Source organism: Melopsittacus undulatus, chromosome 5, assembly GCF_012275295.1.
Source record: "Melopsittacus undulatus isolate bMelUnd1 chromosome 5, bMelUnd1.mat.Z, whole genome shotgun sequence".
Lineage (NCBI taxonomy): Eukaryota > Metazoa > Chordata > Aves > Psittaciformes > Psittaculidae > Melopsittacus > Melopsittacus undulatus.
Window position 1 is genome coordinate 28,420,779 of NC_047531.1, and position 22,128 is coordinate 28,442,906.

Consider the following 22,128-nt stretch of genomic DNA (forward strand, 5'->3'; position numbering starts at 1 on the left):
CCAATTATAATACATCAAACTATTGTAAGCAGATGCAGACAACAGTATAAAGAGGATAGATGCTTTGTAATAAATGGGTTTTGTCTGATCACGTTGATCTTTGACTGAGTCCATTTTTCTGTGGCAGTACACAGCCACCACATGGTTTGCCTGAGCCTGCAAGCAGCACAGGGAGGGATGGGGTGATGCCATGTTCATAGGAACATGAATCACAGAGTGGTTTGGGTTGGAAAGGACCTTGGAGCTCATCCAGTTCCAACCTCCTGCCACAGGCAGACACACCTTTCACTAGAGCAGGTTGCTCAAAGCCTGGTCCATCCTAGCCCTATTTGAACTTACTTTACTGATCTGCTCCTATTTGATGGGTTTGTTTTCAGAATAGCACAGCTTGAAAGCAACAGGTGAAGAAGCATTTCTGGCTCTCTTCCTCTTCACCAAAAGCAGATATAATGATAAAAAAAGCAAACATTAAGCTAAAGACACATGTCAGTCTTACTAAGCAACGCTAACCTTAGAAAGCTTATTATGGTTTTGCTGCTACTTTATACCCCAGAAAGGAAGTATTCTGGGCTTGAACCACTGTGAGGTGTGTTTAAAGCAAGATAAAGGTCCAGTCAAGATCCTGGTCTCTGTTAAAGGTATTTTTGTCCAGGAAATGTATTGGGAATAACTGGTGGGTGGAGGAAACCAAAACGAAACAAAGTAGGTGAGTAAACTGTCTTTCTTTTTCCCTTCTTTCTTTTTTTTCCCCTTCTTTCCACACCAGAGAAAGCACACACAACCAGTTATATTAATTCTAATTTGGGAAAAAGTGGAGTTTTTAAGGCCAAAACAAAAAAGGAATACCCTATCCTAGAATATCACTTTGCCAGAGCCTGCACTGGCAAGGTAATAATGCACTTCCAGGAGGGGTGAAATGATACTGCCTTTGGCCTTAAGCCCTATGGCACACTGAAGGCATGAAACCATGGCTCATTGCAGATATCATTCATTGTGGCTTAGGGTCAAAAAGATAATAATAATGACTTATATTTGCACAGCACATTTCATAATCCACTGAGATTGCAACCAGGCGGGTTGTGTGCAGCTGTGCCCTTCTCATTCAAATTCCTAAGTACCAAATTAATGTGCCGGTTTGTGGTTGTTAGTGAAGACACTAAGTGGCCTGTCTTTCCTCCTCGTTGCTTGATAATACATCCTGCTGCAAGTCCTCCTGAGAGCTGCTGCTGTTGATTTTTATCCTCCTTGAGCTGAAACAACATTTTGATACCAGGCAGTGTATAATCAGTGCAAACTGGCCCTTATTTAGGTCCCCACCTGTAGCAGGAAATGTTTCTCTTTGAAACCAAGAAAGACAAAGCTATTCCCCCTCAGCTGATCATTTCTGAGCTGCTCTCCCTGGCATGAGGCTCCTTCATCTGGAATTAATGCCTGCTCCTCAAAAACTCACCTATTGCTTTCTTTTTTTGCCTCCTTGCTGCTTAGCCTAACATTTTCTTGAACAGCCAGGAATAAAGTGTCATTGTGAGGGTTTCTAAGTTCACAGAGGTGTGTGTGATTAACAATAGCCAAGAATCAAAAGCATTATGCTTAAACATGTCTAATAAATATAATGGAGAGAGGCAGAAGTCTGAAGGCTTTTCTGCATCTGAAAGAGATAATTCAAGGGTCATAAAAAATTCACTGCCATAAAAAAAAGCAACTCCTTGGAGCTTTTGGAGTAAATCCAGTCTGAACCCAGAGTGTCAACTAGGGATGCCTTTGGTAAACATTTAATTAATCAATCACTGGTTCATGTGGCTCCTGATTTTCTTCTAGTAGGCATTTTCCCTGTCATTAGTTTATCTGTACATTGAGCTCACCTCAAATTGCACCAGCCCTCCTGCTGGGCAATACCACTGGTGGATGTTCGTAAGTGGTCTCCATAATCCTTGGTACAACCACACTCAGAGCCATGCCCAGAGCTGAGCTCAGCCACCCAAAACCACAGTGCCCCAACAGCCAGATCAGGCAGGTGCCTATCCCCAACACTTGAGGGGTAGCTGGGGATCCAGTGTCCCCTGCAGCAGGCAAAGAGGGACGAGTCCTCCCACCAAGACCTGGGGTGATTCAGTGACTTCCCCATGGAGACTCTCTGTCTCCCAGCTCCTGCTGACACTGTCCCTGGGAGTTACAGGGGCAGGATTCATCTGGGCTGTTGGAGACTTATCCTCACCTTACAGGAGCCACAAATCTTCTAAGGCAGCCAGTGCAATGGTGGGAGCAGTGAAATCCAGAACATGTACACCCCAGCTTGGGCCTGTGGGTCCCCCAGCCACCTGCAGTGCACTGGCAGGAGCCCTGAGGAACAGAGCAGCCTTAATAATGTAATCTTGCAGCCCAAAATAATGCCACTGAAGCCGAGTCAATGTCAACTTGTGTTGTATGTGTTTAGGGGTTGTCCTGCCCACCTCTGGTATGTAGGCTGACACGGTCCCTTCAGGCTCTGGCTTCACTGTGCTAGTGGGAAGCTCAGCCCAGCTCCTGTCCAGTGGCCACCACAGCACCCAGCCTGGGAGCTGAGCCTGACCTCAGATCTGCAGAGCATCGCCTGCCTCCTGTGATGTCTAGCATAGTCCTACATCCAGCCCATGCTATAACCCCAGTTCAGATAGCAATAGCAGGAAATTGTGTTTTATTTAACTCAGCTTTGCTTTATATAAAAAATGGTACTAAAGTTTATTTCACTAACTGAACTGGGGGAATACATCAAATAACTATGAGGCCACTGTGGCATGTACCTAACGTAGGAGGGCAGGTATGGATGGGAGGGATTCGAGGAAAGGAGGAGATACCATGTAGACAAACATTGAACAAATGGGGATGTTTTCCAATGAAAGACCTACTTTTTAAACAAGAATAGGAAACCCTGGAGGACATGGGGATGATGCTGACACTTCATTCTTTGCTTCCATGAGCAAGACAGGGAACTGCAAAGCAGATGCCAAGCATACCCCAGAGAGTGCAAGCTACAAAGGTATAGTGCCAGCACCAAGGTTTTGTCTCTAGGGCCAGAAAACCTCGGGGGTGGTTATACCTGACATGGGTCTCATGTAAATCACTGTGAAGTAGACACAGGTGCCTAAAGTAGACACAGGTGCCATCAAATCCGTAGATGTATGTTACTGCCTTCTGTACCCCATTGCTCAGTCTCTCATATACCACTTCACAAGGAATCTCCAACTCCTTGCTGCAGGTCTCCTTCTCCACACATTTTAAAAAAGGTAAATTAACCTGAGCATGTTAATATGTTGACCAAGTTGAAATATTTGCAGGTAAACAATATTGCTCAGGTTGAGGTAACTGTAAACTAGAGCAAAACACAGCACCCGGAAACAAAAGAGCTGGGGATGCACGTGAGGCTATTGAGCTGGTTTGATGGGTAGCATTGATTTTCCTCTACAGGCAACTGCTGCCACACAGCTTCACAAATACTCCCTGCTCCCACTTTGTTCAAAAGTCCAACCAGCCTGCAGTGCTGTGGAAAGGGTTGATGAAACAACAGCTCATTTCTCAGCAACACAGGGAGAGCAAGTTGTGAGGACAGAAAGAAACAAACACCTATCTATCTGTCACAATGTGGTTTGTCCCATTTGCCAGTGTGCTGAGCAGACGGTGAAGCGTCTTTCGCAGATGAATCCCAACAACTGCAGTGAAAATTACAACTCAGCCAACCCTGGTGCCAGGAAATCCCAAGTTCTCCACATGAAATGACCAGGAAAGACTTTGGGTTTTGTTACTGAAGGCTATTACCCTTTTCCCCAAAGGCAGCCCAGGAGATGAGAGCTCAAGCAGCTGCCCTCAAGTGACAGGACTATAAATCTTTGTCTCAAGGGCAATGGAAATGAAACTGCCTCAAGTGCTATTGGAAAATCCCTGCTTGCTTCTTACGAAGTTCAACCAAACAGAATTAAATCACTGTTTTTCCTTACTCAGGGCTGTGCATCTTGCAGATAAAGGAAGATAAATGTAAAACCATCCACTTCTGTCAGCCTGCATGGCTGATGCTCTGTGCACAGGAGCTGTACAAAACCACCTTCCAGACAGAGCTGACAACTCATCCATACAGGAATCAGGCTCTATTTTTGTTGAACTTTTTTTTTTTAGCTAGGGAAGATCCAACATCAACATCGCTGTCATCGCAGCTGCACAAGGAAGTAAGTGACTTCCTGTCTGAGCATGTTTCACCGCTCAGCATTTTGTTTTTGTGCTAAACCACAACCATGCATGTCATCCCACCCTGTGCCAGCGTACTCTGACCCATCCCCTCCCACCAGAAAGGCACTGGGAAAACGTCACAGAGGCAAAATGTGCCACAAAATGCACACTCAGTACTTGTGTCAAATGCCCTCCATAAAATGTGCTGCCAAGGAGCTTTATGTATTTTGGGAGTAGCTGAGGGCTCTTCTTGTTGCATATGCCCCTTCCTCCAGAGCAGTCGCAGAATCACACAATCATAGAACAGTTTGGGTTGGAAGGGACCTTCAAAGGTCATCTAGTCCAATCCCCTGCGATAAGCAGGGACATATTCAACTAGATAAGGTTGCCCAGAACCACATCCAGCTTGGCCTTAAATGTCTCCAGGGATGGCACATCCACCACAGGGCAGCCTGGACCATGATTTCACCACCTTCATTGTAAAGAATTTCCTCCTCACATCCAGCCTGAATCTCCATCTTTTACTTTCAAACCATCACCCCTCATCCTGTTGCAAGGCTGAAAAGTCTTTCCCCATTATATCACAAGCCCTTTTTAAGAACTGAAACACCACAATAAGTTCAACCTACATGGGGACAAGAAATTAAATCTTGGCACAACTTTCAGTCCAAACTTGCTCCAGAACCTAGAGATAATGAAACTCCCCACCTCTCTGTGCAAATAATGGGGGGAAACCCCAAACACTGACAAGCCTCTTATGGTTTTTCCTTTCCTTAGTAATAAGGAAAGACAAAAAGAGCTAATCTGCATCCTAAAAGTAGGTCCTGCCTGGGTGCAGTGCTGCTGATGTCCATAAGAGGGCTATCAGCAAAGACATTTGGATGTTTTACCGTAACACAGAAAGAGAGAAAACACATTGCCAGTTCATTGCAAAATTCATAGGCACCCACTGCTCCTTCGCAAGCTTCTGCACAAGCTCTGGCTCAAACGAATGTGCCCTTGCACCAGCTGGATGTGAAATGTGACCTCCTCTGCCCAAAGCAGCTCTTGCAGCAACATAATCATTAGTGACTGCAGTAGCAACATGGGGCAGTTCTGGAGCTGTGCTGCCTCCAGCCCTGGCTCCCTGCACGCTCCTGGACAATCTGCTGCATTGTCAGAGTGTCTGAGAAGAGTCCCATGCCGAGGACTGCTTTGCTTAATATGGCAGTTGAAATAAACCACATTTTATTCACACACAGCTGAAAGATACGGTTGGATCCAAAGTGACATGTTCTGTGTTTGCTCAGGTTTGAATCTATTCTCATTATTAAATAAGACAAATTTTAGAATAAAGCAGGGTTTCAGAATGAAAAAAAAACAACCTACAGTATTTTTAATTGAAAACATGTTAAAATGAAATCTTACTTCTATACATGTATGTTTCACATATATTTGTATGTTTCACATATATATGTAACATATTAATATAAAGATTTCATACCTTCTTCTTCCCTGTACATTTCATACCATTACCTTCATCCAAACAATACTTTCTGAATTAGACAGAATTTCTGGTCAACACAAGGGGTTTGTGGGGACTAAGCCATCTGTCAGAATGAAAAAAAGGAAAAAAAGACCCAACCTCCAAACCCTTTTCTCGCTCTGAGATTTTGCTTCCATTCACTTTTGCAGTCACCAGGAGGGCTGTTGGCACTTCTGAATACACCTTGAGTGAAATTCAATCCAGTCTTGAGGTCAACATGAATGTCAGCATTGCCTGGATAGAGAGGTCCTGTTTGGGAGATACGTCAGCTAAAGACTTGTGCTGGTAATTGCACAGGCCTGAATGTGACCTTTAGATTTCTCCTCAGCTCATCTGAGACTCTGTACATTATCTCTGGGACATTAAGCACGGCAGGATGAGCTCTTCAGGGAAATTCTGCAGTGTTGTCAGCACTCAGATTGCTAGCCCTGTGGGACACAATGTACTTCTTCTGTCTCCATCTTCTGGTGTCATATGATTATGTGAGGATCTCAGCTTTCACCACAATGAAAAGGAAGTTTCTAGTCATTGAGACTAGAGAAAAGCTGGCAAATGTCACCTCCTAAAGGTGCAGGGTCAGAATTTCAGCTGTATCAAGAGCCTGATTTTTAAGCTAACTGCATGGCTTAACAGTGGCATAGTTTCGAAGACAAATATTAACTTCTGAATACTTGGGAAAAGAAATAGCATTCAATTCTTGAAGAGAGAAATATTTGTTTGCTTTTTCTTTCTTTGCTCCCTGCCCTTCTTCCTTCTTTTCTAAGGCTTTTGCCTATTGCTTACACTCCTTGATGCTTCTCAGTCCAGAGATGCCATTGGAGGATGCTGCTGTTAGCCAGTCAGATGGAGTGCGAGTACTGGGAATTTTCCAGGGTTACGAAATGTTTTCCTTGCATCTGCCAAAGCTAATGGCAGCAGTCACTGAACACGTGCCACTGGAAAATCACAAGCAGGCTGCCTGCCAAGCACGCAGAGCTCTTGGACAGAGGCATGTCAGGGTCTTGTGAGTGTGAAAGGATACGGCCGTGTCTGAGCCGGAAAGGTAGCGCTCCAGGCTGGAATCTGGCACGTGACAGCCCACCACTGCATCCCCAGCCAGGAGGGCTGCCATAGATCTGCACTGCGAGCTGCTGGGCTGTGTGTCCCTGACAGCCTTGCACGAGCAGTGTCCACTCACCATCAGTAGAACACATTTCTTTATAATGGAGCAGTTTAAGTGGAAGTCAAGTGGTCAGCACAGAATAAACAATCTCAGCTAATGGCTTGCTGACATTCAATCACAGTTCAGCAGGGACATCTCCAGCATCCCTTGAATCTTGTGCCAAGCCATCAAACCCCTCTCACTTGGCAATGGAAATTTGCCAAGAGGAGGCTAAAAAGGAAGCTACTGAGGAGTTATTCTGCTGTGAGCACATGAAGAGGAGTGTCACCAGTGTAGGGTGGGGAATTCTAAATTTATACTGCCCACATATATCCATACAAGATCTGTAGCCCATGTGAGCCTATAGTCTGTTCTCTGGCAGTGCCAAAACCAGGGAAAAGATACCTAAAACTATGCAAGTGTTTCTCCCAGCCTCAAATGATTTGTGACACATGTCATTAGGTGAGGAAATCCATTCATCAGTTGCATTGTAGCAAAAAAGGAGATCTTTTGTACAATTCTGTGAACTCCCTGGCTGTCATAATGTCTCATCCAGAGAAAAGTTGGTGGGAAAGGGTAAATCCATGCAACTTAGAGAGATTACAATTTTTCATAGAATCACAGAATGGTTTGTGTTGGGGAGGACCTTTAAAAATCACCTTGTTCAACACCCCTGCCACAGGCAGAGACACCTTCCACTAGACCTGGTTGCCCAAAGCCCCGTCCAACCTGTCTTTGAACACTGGGCAACCTGTTCCAGTGTTTCACCACCCTCATCATAAAAATTTCTTGCTTATATCCAGTTTTGGTAGTATCTGTCCAGGTGAGAATATCATGTTATGTGTATAGATGAGAACAGAGTGATGCACACCTCTGTATCAAACTGCTCTCATTTGGGCTGATTACTACCTTCATACTTTCACTCTGAAGCTAAATTCTTCAATGGAAGTTATCTATTTCCATGGGAGATGCTCAATGGCACCTGTTTTTTAGGATAGGACTTCCAGAGAGATTTTCTTGATTTCTATCAAATTAATGAAAAAATTAAATGAAACTTCATCTTGCAGAAGGTTTTGTCAAAACACTTAGGCTCTAAATTCTGCCTATAATAACACACATTTTAATCGGGTGCTTGAAATTTATAGCTTAATGTAGATTATGTATGCATGTGTTATCTGCCAAGCCTATATATACCCGTTTGAAGGAGCTCCAAAAAAAACCCAAACCCTCTCACTTGGATGTTAACAGGAGAATGGAGAAGGTAGAATTTTCAGGCACTATGTATAGCCAAGAATTTGATGTGTGCTCAGTGCAGAAAGGATGAAGGGAAGAAATAGCAGTGGATTTATGCCTTTGCAGAACCAGCCAAGCTGGGAGAGCCTTGCAGTTGGCTGCCTGTGGCCCTCAGAGCTTCATGTTTCACTAGTATGCGTTACCAAAATGCTGCCTGGGGCTGACAGACTACCAGCAAGACTGATTAAACCAACTACTGGAAAAAAACCCAGGAAGCTAGTCAAAACACAGCATTTCCAGCACTGGAATATGATCTGTACTGCTTCCTAGAACCGACTCCTGGGTCTGTTTGTTTTGAATTGCACTTTCATACACACACACAGACACAGCAGCTCATGACCACGAGATGACAGCACAACGGGTGTCTCTTACAGCACAGCAGAGCTGGAGGCTTTAAAGAACTGTACACAGGTAATGCACATCTTACTGGCTGCGCTCCTACTGACATGCAGGTAGCTGCTGAAGGACACATTGCAGTGACAGTTACACCAGTAATCATAAATGACCCCAGAGCAACCACATAATCAGGCAATGCAGACTCCTCCTAAGCTTTCTGTTCTTCAACATTTTCTCTGAGTAAAAGGCTCATTTGTGAATATGATGAATAGCTCATGAAATGGCTTGTACAGCAGGATTCTTACAATAAAATGGGTTTGGAGCAGACAGGGCAGCATTATTATTGCCCTGCCTGCCTGGCTTCTTGCCAGCCTCCTGCTGCCTTCTATCTCCAGTCACAGGAGGCTGGAACAATTCCCCTGGGATTAACACGAGAGAGATCCTGTGAAAAACGAAGGTGGTATGAGGGAGGGAGGGAGGTGATGGCTGAAGGAAGAAATCAGGCTTGCAAGGACTGACACAAGCAGTGAAGCACCTGGAGAGGTGGGACAGCTACGAGACTCACTGCTAAAGGGAATAAGAAGGAAATCTCAGGCAGCTTCTTCCCTCTCTACTGGTGCTCCAGAGCTCCCGCAACAATGCTGCTTTTATAGGTGTCGTGCTTTAAACCAAGTCCACACAGAGCTCGTTCACTCACTCCCCCCCTTGCTCCCCCAACTCCCAGAGAGTTAGGAAGGAGAATCCAAAGAATGTAGCCCCCACGGTTTGAAATAAGAACAGTTTAATAGCTAAGCTATAACACAAATCACTCCTGCTACTACTACTACAAATAATAATGATAAAGCCAATAACAAGTGAAGAGAATACAACACCTCACCAGCCACCGACCCATAACTCACCCCACCGTACCCAACCGAGCAGTAACTCAAAACATACTTGCTATCAGCAACCTTTCTCAGCCCGAAAGTCAAAACACAGCACTGCACCAGCTACCAGAAAGGAGAAAAATGACTTCTACTGCTCAAACCAGGACAATAGGACAGAACGGCAAGAAGAGCCACCCACCCTCAAGCACTGTTGATCAGCAAATTGGTGAAGCTCTAGAGGTAGAACTGGACACATGGACATGCTCCCAAATAATTCCCAGGCACAGTTCAGGAGGAAGGATGGTTCAGAGATGATTCCCACCATGTCTTACAACCGCTGTGATTTGGAGGCTGAGGCTTTGTGAGCAGAGAATCAGATCACACCATGTCAGCTGGTCTCATGCCCAGGAAGGTCCCTGGCCACATTTAAATTACTGTAGCTGAAGCATCTTGTGAAACTAAGGTTTCCTTCTGTATTTTATACAATATCTTACATTGCATTTATACTGCCACTCATCACACTGATAAGGCTCTGAAAAGGTAAGACATTTTAAAAATTAATCTGGAAAAATTCTTACAGCAAATCTTAAACCTGATTTTAAAAATTCTTTCTGTGAGGGCCAGTTTTTTTTACCACCCTAATATTCAAATAACTGGACTTGTCAGGTAAAGCATAGGAGATCCTTCTGGTTTCTCTGTGGTATTGTTTTCCTAGGACAATTCGGCAACATTACAACATCTTCTTTCTCAACTGGTATCCTTGTTTGCTCCATTTCCTGCCAAAAACTATGCTCCTGTTGCAGCCTGCGGTGTGACTGGCAGGTATCAGCAGTAGCCAAGTTTATTCCCTGACTCTGGATGAAGGAAGAAAAGGTCAGAGGTCACCGTGTGCCTGCTCAGTTTGTTTCTGCTAAATGTCAAGGGCTGAAGTAGTCCAGGAGGAAAGAATTACAGTGCCAAGAGTACAGTTTGCTTTTTCTATGTGAAGATGGACTTGGCCAAACTCTTGGTTTGCATCAAAAAGAGAACTCACCCTTGCATTTGTAAGACTATGAACTTTTGGACTAAGGATTTATGAACTATTTTCTTTCACAGAGTAGCATCCATATTTAATGGCATTAGAAAGACTTTTTTATTTACCTGAGGTGCTTGAGACTTTTTTGATTTGTGTTTTGTTTTCCAGAAAAATTCTTTTGGTCACATAATAACTGAATTAACTGCATAGCTCCACTTTAATTTCATTATGCAGTTAATTTCAGTTTCACTTCTCATTGTATTTAATCCCCATGCATTTTTGCAAGTTGTGATCTAAAACACATAATCTTCCCAGTGCATTTTATTGTTTTTAAGTTCTTAAGAGATTCTTTAAGAACATCTATTGTGTCTCCTTTGGCAGACAAATAATACCTGCTTGACCATCTGTATTTGTGTACAGTTATTGCAACACAAGACTTCCTTTCTCACCATTTAGAATGAGAAATATTTGTGCTGTTGAATAGATTAATATTTATGTTGTTGTCTGATGTCCGTGACCCGGATTTGAGTTGCAAACCTGTCATGGCATGTGTTAGGGCTCATTATCCATGGATTGCATAAGCTATTGTTACCAGGATAAATTTAGAATTCATCTGAAAATTGCAATTAATCATTTGACCAGCTCTACATTAAGGTCAGCCAACATCTACTGTCTGTAAGCTTCTGTATATTGAAGTTTGCTGCCAGAATATTTTCTGAGTTTTAGCTGCCTTGATTTGTGTTATAATCAGAAACATCTCATTTCAGATTCAAATTACTTTGCATAGTTAGCTCACTAACTCAAGTGTGTTGGCATGCCTTTGAAAGACTAGCACATTCTAAATATGTGCATAGACAATTAAATAGCAATATCTGAAATAATTACTATTTATATCCTTCCGTTGTTTTCTCAATAAACAGTATTTTATACTTAGATATTGTTTTCAAGGTGATTAGGCTGATTCCTAAACTGTTTTTCCTAATTGTTTTTGTTTTTTCAAGTCCAGTAATGTTTCAGGACTATTTCCATCTGGTAGCAATAGTCCTGTTTATTCTGGAACATCTTGGTTTATATTATCCTTCTGTGTCACAAAATCTATTGAAATCATGCAAAACACCAATCTCTCTGCCAAAGTCAATAAAATTACTACTTGTTGAAGAAAACAGTAAACAACAGAACTTCATAATGATGTCATTAGCACATCCTTTGTCAACAGTTGGGAAATCTGGAACATTGAAGCAAAAATAAAGAAAAAAAAAACCATAATGCATTCAGCTTGGATGTATAATTAATTTTACATAAAATTCTAATGAGATTTGGTTCGAAATGCAAACAAGTTTCATAGCAGCATTAGGTGCACAGCAGCAAGGCAGAAGTAGCTCAGCATGCAGAGTGGGTGCTGCATTTTATCCCTCCCTCCATCACACAAACAGACACATTTTAAAGCTTCTTTAACTGACGGTCAGTGAGCTACCACAGACCCTTTAAAACTGGCATTTAGATCCGAGATGATCTGGAGTCCATTTCAGGAGTCTGATTCAGTACATTGGGAGTTCCCAAGGGATTTTGTCATACCCTGTACTTTCTGCTGGAAGCCAAATTCTCCTGCTCTTTCTGTTCACAACACTCTGGTGATGTCATCCCAAGCCACCACTTGCTTTGAGCCAGCACAAGATTCGTGCATCCATTTGGTACAAAAAAATGGCTTTTGGAGGTTTTGGAGGTTTTCTGTCCTGATCGTTTCAAATGTGACAGTATAGAACACTGCAGTCATGGATAGAGTATGTTTATTCAATTGTTAGTGCCAACCAAGCAGCACACAAAGTACTATAAAACACAGGGGTAGGTTGAAGCACACTGGACAGATATTGCTTTAAAGTTGCATGATATGGTCAAAACTGAACTTACTAGGCTAGTTCTCAGAGTTTGTTGTCAGAAAACGGAGAGGGGGAAAGGAAAGGGCTTTCTGATTCCTAGATTCATCAAAACATACATTAATAACAGCACCACAGAGGTGTACTTTGCTATAAGGAACAGATCAAGTATAGTACTAAATTCCAGGCTTTAGGGAGACTAACATATAATCAAGGGATGCTATTGATAGTCCACACCAAGCTTAAGTGGTCTGGCTGCAGCAGAGAATATATTCTACCTCTTCCCCCCATGGTTTCCACTTTAAATCAGCATATACAGCATTTCATCCAAGAAATTCTGTCGGGTTTCATGGATGACAAACATAAACTTATAATAATTTATTAAATAAATAATAAACTACTTGGCCTGACAATGAGCCATTTCCACAGTGTGCACTATCACAACGTGCCACTAGATGGTAGAACAGGATTCTGTCTGCACAGTTCTGCAGTCAGCCAGCCCCCCCGATACAGCCTTCCAGTAAGCAACTAGATTAATTCTGGCTGAAGATCCTTAAAACTACAGTGTAATTTAGAATTGTTATTCCAAGTGCATACACCATATTCTTTGTCTGTTACAGCTGTTATGCTCCAGACTCTGACTTCAGTGATGACTTCCCAAGGTGTATTTACAGAACAAGGCACATAGCAGCACACTGTATATATGTCCCACAGGTGGCTAGTTAACATGTGAAAAGTGATAAGCTATGAAAATGAAGCCACAAGATTCGTTCGTAGACTGTGATCCCCTGTGGAAATCACGCTGCCTGGGAGGCAAGAGCAACTATAAGAAACTTCTGCTCTGAAGCATCCTCCAGAGGAGCTGCCTACCACCTCTCCAGGAAGCACTTTGGAAATGTACACAGAAATAAGGGGAGCAGGGGACATGAGTGCCTGCCCTTCAGTAACTTCCACAGGGATCAAGGAGAATAGTGGGAATTTTTACACATGTAGCAGTGGAAAATTAAAATTCAAGGCAGCAAGGGTACTAATAATTAGTACTAAGAAGTAACTGAGCTGCTGTGAGTAGATGAAATGAAGGCAGTGTCAAACACCCAGGATTTATTATAAAAATTTGGATACAGTGCCTAAGAAAATCTAATTTGTATTGACCACAGAACTTAAAGCCTGCTTGGATATGATAGATGAATGGTGCGTGCAGTGAAATACATCTCAAGGACTTTTAGCAAAGTTAAAACAGTGATTTCCAAAGTCTTGGAGAAAAGCGTAGGGGTGCCACAGAAATCAGGGGAAAGGAGCAGTGTAACTTATCATTGTTATTAGAGAGCCAAAAGAGAAATGAATAATAAATACACTAATAGATGTCAAGAAGAAGGAGCAGAGTGCGCAAGCAAATAAAATGACGTCAACACCCCAGAAAACAGACGTAACAAATCGGATAGAAAATTGCAGCTTGTTATGTCACAAGAAACAACCTGTGAACCGCTATTTGGCAGGTGAGATTTGCTGAATATGGAGTGAAGAAAAGCACTTTCCCACCTGGAATTTCCAGAGTTACAACACACCTGCTGATCTGACAGTACTGTGGACAGAACAGTCCCATGTCCCAGGTGTTTCCCCTGCCAGATAAGTATTAACTTAATCATCTACTCTTGTTTTATCTATAAACACAGAGCTCAGGACTTCCCTGAATTCATACTTGTTTGGACTGTGTAGGGGTTTGGATGGGAAAAGAACATAATGAATCATCAAGGGTTTTTTCCACTGCTATCACAAGCAACAATATTGCAAATATCCTGAACTCCCTCTTGAAAAAACTTCCAGCCTTTGCCTCCTGTTGGAAGACATTTCCGGAATCTCATACTTACACTTTATGCTCAGCATAAATTATATTCTTTGATTATATGCAGTGATCCCTGTGGTAAAACCATTTTTTTTGTATAAATCTCTGCCTTCCCTATGTCTACTCCCTCGTGTACTCCAAGCTAGTAGTAATACCTTCCTTTTGCTAAGCTAAACACCCAAGTTCTTTCAGTATAAGAATAGGAGCTCTCCATGACCCTCAATCATCCAGGTACTTTGAATTAATCTTCCACAAGCATTAGGAAATGCGACTGCTGCACAATGCTCCAGAGGAAGCTCACTTGCTCCTCGCACAGGGGCACAAGTGTTTTGCTGTCTCTGCTGGAGACATGTCTCTGTGGACAGCCTGAATCCCACTTGGTTTTCCCACAGCTTCTTCAGACATAATGAGAGTATATATAAAAACCCCACATGTTCATCCTCTTTATTTTCTAATGAATGGGACTTGGTATGCTAAAAAGTTATTTTTATTTTTTCACTAATAATATTGATTTTCAGTTTAAGAGTTATCAGTTACCTCATTTCTAATTAAATCAGTGGTTTACATCAGTTTCCATATCCTTCCAGAGTCATCAAGTACCAGGTCAAGTACCTTGCAGAACTTGGAATTATGTTAGTTACAAATATTATCAGCCTATTCTTTTGATCATCACTTCTTAAGCATTGGCTAATCAGGAAAAACTAACTCTCAAATGACCGTGTGCTTGACATTAAATATCTTGTTTTAATTTAATTCTCTATTAAGAAGGTTCTGCATCAGTCACCTCACCTTTTTTTCTTAGGAATACTGATAAATGGATAGGCCTATATTGCCCAAACGTCAGACATCTGGATCTTGACCAGTGTTTCAAAGCAATCATTGTTCATATTAAGAAAGCTCCTTTATCAACCCTGTCCCGACTGTGGTTGCTGGATATTGACAACTGACAGAAAAGCTTTAGCAGATGTGACTCAAGAAAGACTCCTCTGAGCCCTGCTGGAGTGGAAAGGATTTATTTCACAATTAGCGTATTAATAATTTCCTGTTTTTTTCTAAACCCCAAATACAATATTGGCTATTCCTGCTTTTTTTTAAAAAAAAAAATCATTTCTCACCATTCTCTTTGGTATAATCTCTTCCTCCCATGTTTCAGAAAGGCATTGCTGTTGTCCCCAAGGCCATAGATCATAAACTGGTTCCTTGGTCCTTTGGCTTTTCTGCAGTAAGCTGCCTCCTAATTTATATTCATTATTATCAACTCCTCCTTTGTCCCATTTGTTATACAATTTTCATACCTCTGTCACTTTCTCTACAAGCTGAACTGATTTTCCATGCAAAATAACTCTCTTTTTCTGTCGCAGGCTTTTTCAGTGTTCTGAAACAGTACACAGTATACTTGCTTAAATTCTTCCTTGCAGAGATTTGATTCAGAATTCGTTTCAAGCTTATAAAATTAGCCTTGTAGAAGTACTATCTATGTTTAATGTGTTTGATATAATTTTGGAAAGCAATCCACTAGCAAAATTGCTCCAAAATACTTTTAACTGCCGGGGAGAGGTAAGTTATATGGAGTGAAAAATTAAGAGCCTTTTCCAATTTTGAATTAATGATCCCACAGCTAGAACACTGTATATAGTTCAGAGTACATCCATTCCAGGCATGACACCTGAAAAGACTTGGAGGAGAAAAAACAGCAATCAGGGCTGAGTGCATTTTTGAAGTATGTTTTAAATAATGAAATGCTTTTAACTAACTGACAAGTGGGAAAGGAGAGGAATCAAACGAATGCCTATGTGTATTTCTACAGAGATACATCACTTACAGCATTTAAGTAGAAGACAGGGAAGAAGGAACACAGAGAAAAAGTTACTGAGAGAGACTGGATGAGGGGCAGGGAGTTACTGAATCCATCTAGGCTGAACCATGACTTTGTATGCCACTCATATGGCATATATGGAAAGTTTTTTCTTGGGCATGGAGGATGTAGACATGATGAGCAAATAGATATTCCATCTTTTGTCTTGGTCTGCCTCTTGCTTATATTCCTGTGTTGCTCCTTTAAGGAGCCAGCTATTCAGGCAGCTAGGCTAATCAAGGTGGCTTGAACCCTCATCACTGCATGTATGGGTCATGATGGGGGGGTTGTGTGATTCATGTATGGAGAGTAGGGGGCATAGATAGTGTCCCATAGCGTACATTTTCCTGGACTGGACATTGCTCATTTAATTCTGTGCCAGGCCCCTACAAGATCAGAAGCCATCTCACCAGCTGCTTTAGAAACGCCACCATGAAACAGTTCTCCAGATATATAAAATCTATATGCTAATTACAAGTTTGTCATAGTAACTTGTGCTGCTGTGTGATGTGTGTTCTGATTGCTGGGGGTTTAGGGTATTGCTAGTGAACAAAGGGAAAAGAAGAGCTACTTAGTCATGCTGGTGTGCAATATCCTGAGTGTGTATTTTCTAGCTGCCCTAATCTACAGCTGTGGATTTCTGGGACTCCTAAAAATACTTCCCTTACCAACTGCAAGAGGTACTGTGCTAGCTTTTCTCTTCAAGGAAGTTTGCTCTAGAGTTAAGATAAATAAACAAGAAACTCTTAAATGTGCTTTTTTTCTTAGTGGCGTTGCTCACTTTGAGCTTCTAAAATCCAAAACGTTTGCATTATCTCTTGATATCACTTAATACTTTAGGTTTCCAGGCTTTCTTTCATTTCTTGATTTCATTATCCATTTCAGCTAAAGGTTGGGTTTATTTCCTTGGAGATCCAGTGGTGTGCACTCATGTGTCTCTGTATCAATTCCTATAGGTATTTGTCATCTTTGCTTTTGCCGCATGTGGAGGCTTTCAAGGTGGAACTACTCTTCTAGTTTCCTGCCAAAGCATGGTAAACAAAACAGTTACAGCTGCTTTTGCTTATCCTTTCAGGTAAGTATTAGGTCTTCAGTTGCCACTTATATGCTAATTATAAATTTTTCACTTCCTTCTCATCTATTGTCAGTGCCCTATAGAAGTAGATAGAAATAGCAATAGGCTGTTTCACTCTACATTAAGCTCTATTCTACTGGTGCATGAATGCAAAAGAAGATCAACTAGTAAGAAAAAACATACAATTAATTTTAACAGCCTATTTCTTCATCAATTTGTAGCTGCTTTGGAGGCCCAGACTAGATTAAGTTCAGAAGTATAGATTTTGGTCAAAAAACCAAGCACCGTAATAACACTCAGAGGGGAAAGTGGGAATGTGAAAGGGTTCTGTGCTGGTCACTGTTAGTCACGCAAGTTTATTGAACTTTGTGTTTGTATGGTTTTGAAGCTGTATTGCAACCCAGTCCCTTTTATGTCCTGCTCCCCTTCTTTAACTGCCAGTCTCTAAAATAATGCTATGTCTCCTTCCACATCAGGATTTCCTTCTTCAGTTACTCTAAAGATTAGATTCTTCCCTAAAAGTTGCCATTGCATATCCCAGTGTAGGATGGGGAACAGTCATCAGATATCTTGACAAGTCTTTGTGCTGTATAACTGATGTATTATGCAAACATAAATTTTCTTTTAGAGAACTTGCGCAACCAGAATGCTGAAGCACTGTTCCTGTGAATCAGGTCTCTGTAAAGTTTCTACTGTATAGCAAACACTAATTACACAAAGGATATAATCTTTGCAAGTTGAATACTGTTGTATTTAGTGCACCAGACCCAAATTTCTGTGGTGGTACTTGGTCTGATGTTCGTCTTGAACATGAGCCGGCAGTGTGCACTTGCAGCCCAGAAAGCCAGCCGTATTCTGGGCTGCATCAAAAGAAGCGTGACCAGCAGGTCAAAGGAGGTGATCCTGCCCCTCTGCTCTGCTCTCGTGAGACCTCACTTGGTGTATTGTGTACAGTTCTGGTGTCCTCAACACAAAAAGGACATGGAACTGTTGGAACAAGTCCAGAGGAGGCTACGAGGATGATCAGGGGACTGGAGCACCTCCTGTATGAAGACAGGCTGAGAAAGTTGGGGCTGTTCAGCCTGGAGAAGAGAAGGCTGCATGGAGACCTCATAGCAGCCTTCCAGTATCTGAAGGGGGCCTACAGGGATGCTGGTGAGGGACTATTCATTAGGGACTGTAGTGACAGGACAAGGGATAATGGATTGAAACTTAAACAGCAGAGGTTTAGATTGGATCTAAGGAAGAAATTCTTTACTGTAAGGGTGGTGAGGTACTGGAATGGGTTGCCCAGGGAGGTAGTGAATGCTCCATCCCTGGCAGTGTTCAAGGCCAGGTTGGACAGAGCCTTGGGTGACATGGTTTAGTGTGAGGTGTCCCTGCCCATGGCAGGGGGGTTGGAACTAGATGATCTTGAGGTCCTTTCCAACCCTAACTATTCTATGATTCTATGATTCTACCTTGAAGCCAACTTCTCCTCTTCTGCACAGTTCTTCATTGCACTTGCAGTGTTGGTATTCCTCTACTGCATTGCAGCTCTTGTGGTATATATTAGATATAAACATGTGTATGACCAAAATAGGAGGTTTCCACTAACAGTAAGTAGCACTAAAATATTTTAATGCTTGCCTGTGAAACTACAAGGAGATCAGAAATACTGCTAATACAAGAATACCTGAATAACTTACGAATATTCAGTAGCTCCAAAAGTTAGATAGGTCATGAACAGAGTATCTCAGACCAGTTACTACAGCAGTCAAACAGAAAAGGGGATCCAAAGATCTTGAACATCAGTGGTATCATACATTATGCGGTTATTGAAGCAGAGTAGAATGAAGCTCCACCTTCTTAACTGAACAGTGTCTTCACCACAACGTTTATTTTGTTTCATGTATTCAAATATACAATTGTTCCATAGATGGAACCTTTCTTAGTCTCTGAGAATTTTCCCTGTGCAGAGCACCTGCTGTGTGGATGCTGTTGGCAGAGGGAAATAGTTATCTTGTGAATTTTGGTCACTTCACTCAAGAGAACTTCAATTTTTTTAGCATAAGTGCTACACATCTGATTTTAAAAATTATTTTTTACAAAGGTTAAAATTGCTTATGCTTGATAGGTGTAGAGGCTTACAATTTTGTAGCTGATCAGTACAGAATATAACTCGTGTTGTAATTACAACACTGTTAATAGCTAAATGTTTGACTATTCACACTGATGCAGTTATTTTGGTGATTTAATTGATGCTGTCTCAGCCTTGGTCTCTTATGTATATTCATGAATATTTTTTAACTTACTAATGAGTACTTCTCTTTTGTAGGACTTGGTTATCGCTGTCATAACAGCCTTTTTGTGGCTAGTCAGTACTTTCACTTGGGCAAAGGTGCTTGCTGACATCAAAATGTACACAGGAGCCAGCATTATTCTAGGAATTGAATCTTGCAAAACACTAGGAACAACTTGTCATTTTGCTGCTGTGACCACCATGGGAGCTCCGAATATGTCTGTGGTACATATGCCTTCTGCCACACGGGCACAATAAATGTGTTAGAAAAAAGCCAATGGCACCTGAGAGCCCTGTTCTATTATTGCATGTGTTGCTTTGTGTTAGAATTGCTTTATGTGTTATCAGGCATTCAGGCTCTTTAAAACTGGTAAAACACCATTTTTTTCTTTAGAAGGAAACTTGTTTCTCTTAATTTCTTTGAGAAAATAACTTGTAGGACTTGCCTCTGGAGCTGTTAAATGTGTCTGGAAATGCTGTATCTGAGTGGATTTTTTCTGTAGCCGAAAGCACCTTAAAATATGTTACTGCACCATACAAGCGGTGACTTGGCTTATGTAAGTAAAGAGGAAACACTATGCCTCCTGTTCTGTCTCTTGGTGCTGAACCTAGGTTTTTAATCAAATGAGCATTTTTACATATTAAGTAGAGGTTCTCTGTAATATAAAGGTATAAAGCTCATGTTCATAGAAAGAACTCTTCACAGGTCTTCACAGTAGGGCAAATGAGATTTATTATGATCTTCTGAGTGAATCCTACTTTTCAAGACTCTGGCTGTTATTCATTGACCCAGTAACACTTAATTGTGTGTTCCGGAGGTGATGAGTGACTGGAAAGAATTTATCTAATTCCATGCAAAGGATAAAGTAAATAGAAATATCTGATTTCTAAAAGAGTCTGTTAAAATAGCTTGTAATACTCTAAAGCATGAGGAAATGTCCATGTCAAAGAGCTGCCAAAGACAGCAGGTGTTTCTGGCTTGTCTTGAAGCTATATTCTAGGGTTTCGTTGGGCTTTTTTTTGTTGTTTTGTTTTTCATTAAAAATCTTATCACCTTTTTTCTAACCTACAGGTATTTTACTTGATTAATATGATTTTAAGGGAAGGAAATATTTGGTTTGTATACAAGGACACCAACCTGCACAACCAGCCAAACAGAATTTCTCAAAGTCCAGCCATACATCATATTCAGAGGAGTATAAAAACAAGGTGATACTTTGAAGTGCTGCCAGGTTTACATCATACTGCCAAGAGCATGGAGCCATTAGGATTTATGTCAAGAATAATTAATGATATTTTGTAAAAAGTTGTTTTGTACTGTGGCTTGACATAAGGTCTCAGATACTCCAATTGAAGTGTTATCTTGAAACATATTATACCTTTCAAAGTTGTGCAGCCTTTTATTGCAGTTTTGAAGAGCAAAACATTTGAGGTTATCTGGATACTGGCCCTTTCAGATTCTTAAATTAGCCGTGTAGGAGGGGTGGGTGAGAAGCAAGTGCATTTGGGTTATTAACGCAACTTCTTCAGTTCTAACAAGCCTTAGCTGAAAAATGAAATGTAATTGAAACTAGGGCATGTGAAAATGCAGTTCAGGTTCTTCCTGCTGCTGATGCATCACAAAAGCTGTCCGAGCAGAACTTGTAGCTCTATCAGAGTTGCAGCCACCACATGTAGATTTCCAGATATTCCATTCAGATTATTGTATCAAATCTGACAGAACTATCCGTAAGAATGTTACTTCTGTGTTTAATATGTCATTACTGCTTAATGGCTCAGGACAATCTGAACAAGAAATCTTAGAGTTTCACTAGAAAATAATTTAACAAAGAGTGCATATTTGTGTGCAATAGATAACTTAGACTCTTACAGATACTGTAGAAATCACAGAATCCCGAGGGTTGGAAGGGACCTCAAAAGATCATCTAGTCCAACCCCCTGCAAGAGCAGGGTAACCTAGAGTACATCACACAGGAACTTGTCCAGGCAGGCCTTGAATATCTCCAACATAGGAGACTCCACAACCTCCCTGGGCAACCTGTTCCAGTGCTCTGTCACTCTCACAGTAAAGAAGTTCTTCCTGATGTTAACGTGGAACCTCCTATGCTCCAGTTTACACCCATTGCCCCTTGTCCTACCAATGGACATCACTGAAAAAAGCCTAGCTCCATCATCCTGACACCCACCCTTTACATATTTGTAAACACTGATGAGGTCACCCCTCAGCCTCCTCCAAGCTAAAGAGACCCAGCTCCCTCAGCCTCTCCTCATAAGGGAGGTGTTCCAGTCCCTTCATCATCTTTGTGGCTCTGCGCTGGACTCTTTCAAGCAATTCCCTGTCCTTCTTGAACTGGGGGGCCCAGAACTGGATGCCATATTCCAGATGCGGCCTCACCAAGGCAGAGTAGAGGGGGAGGAGAACCTCTCTTGCCCTACTAACTACACCCTTTCTAATGCATCCTAGGATGCCATTTGCCTTCCTGGCCACAAGGGCACATTGCTGGCTCATGGTCATCCTCCTGTCCACCAGGACCCCCAGGTCCCTTTCCCCTTCACTCCTTTCCTTGGGTCAGCCCCCAACCTGTACTGGTACATGGGACTGTTCTTCCCCAGATGCAAGACTCTACCCTTGCCCTTGTTGAATTTCATCAAGTTTCTCCCTGCCCAACTCTCCAGCCTGTCCAGGTCTCGCTGAATGGCAACACAGCCTTCTGGTGTGTCAGCCACTCCTCCCAGTTTAGTGTCATCAGTGAACTTGCTGCGGGTACACTCAGTTCCCTCATCCAGGTCGTTGATGAAGATATTAAACAGCACTGGTCCCAGCACC

General features: G+C 41.9%; 1 protein-coding gene across 1 annotated transcript; it reads left to right on the forward strand.

The window, feature by feature from the left end:
- The first annotated feature begins 15,566 nt into the window (after positions 1–15,566).
- SYPL1 (synaptophysin like 1) lies at positions 15,567–20,514 on the forward strand. Its single transcript, XM_005148440.1, is given in 6 exon segments — positions 15,567–15,647; positions 16,902–17,024; positions 17,758–17,818; positions 18,476–18,618; positions 19,338–19,526; positions 20,374–20,514. Coding segments are annotated over 6 exon segments (738 nt in total).
- The last annotated feature ends 1,614 nt before the right edge of the window (positions 20,515–22,128 follow it).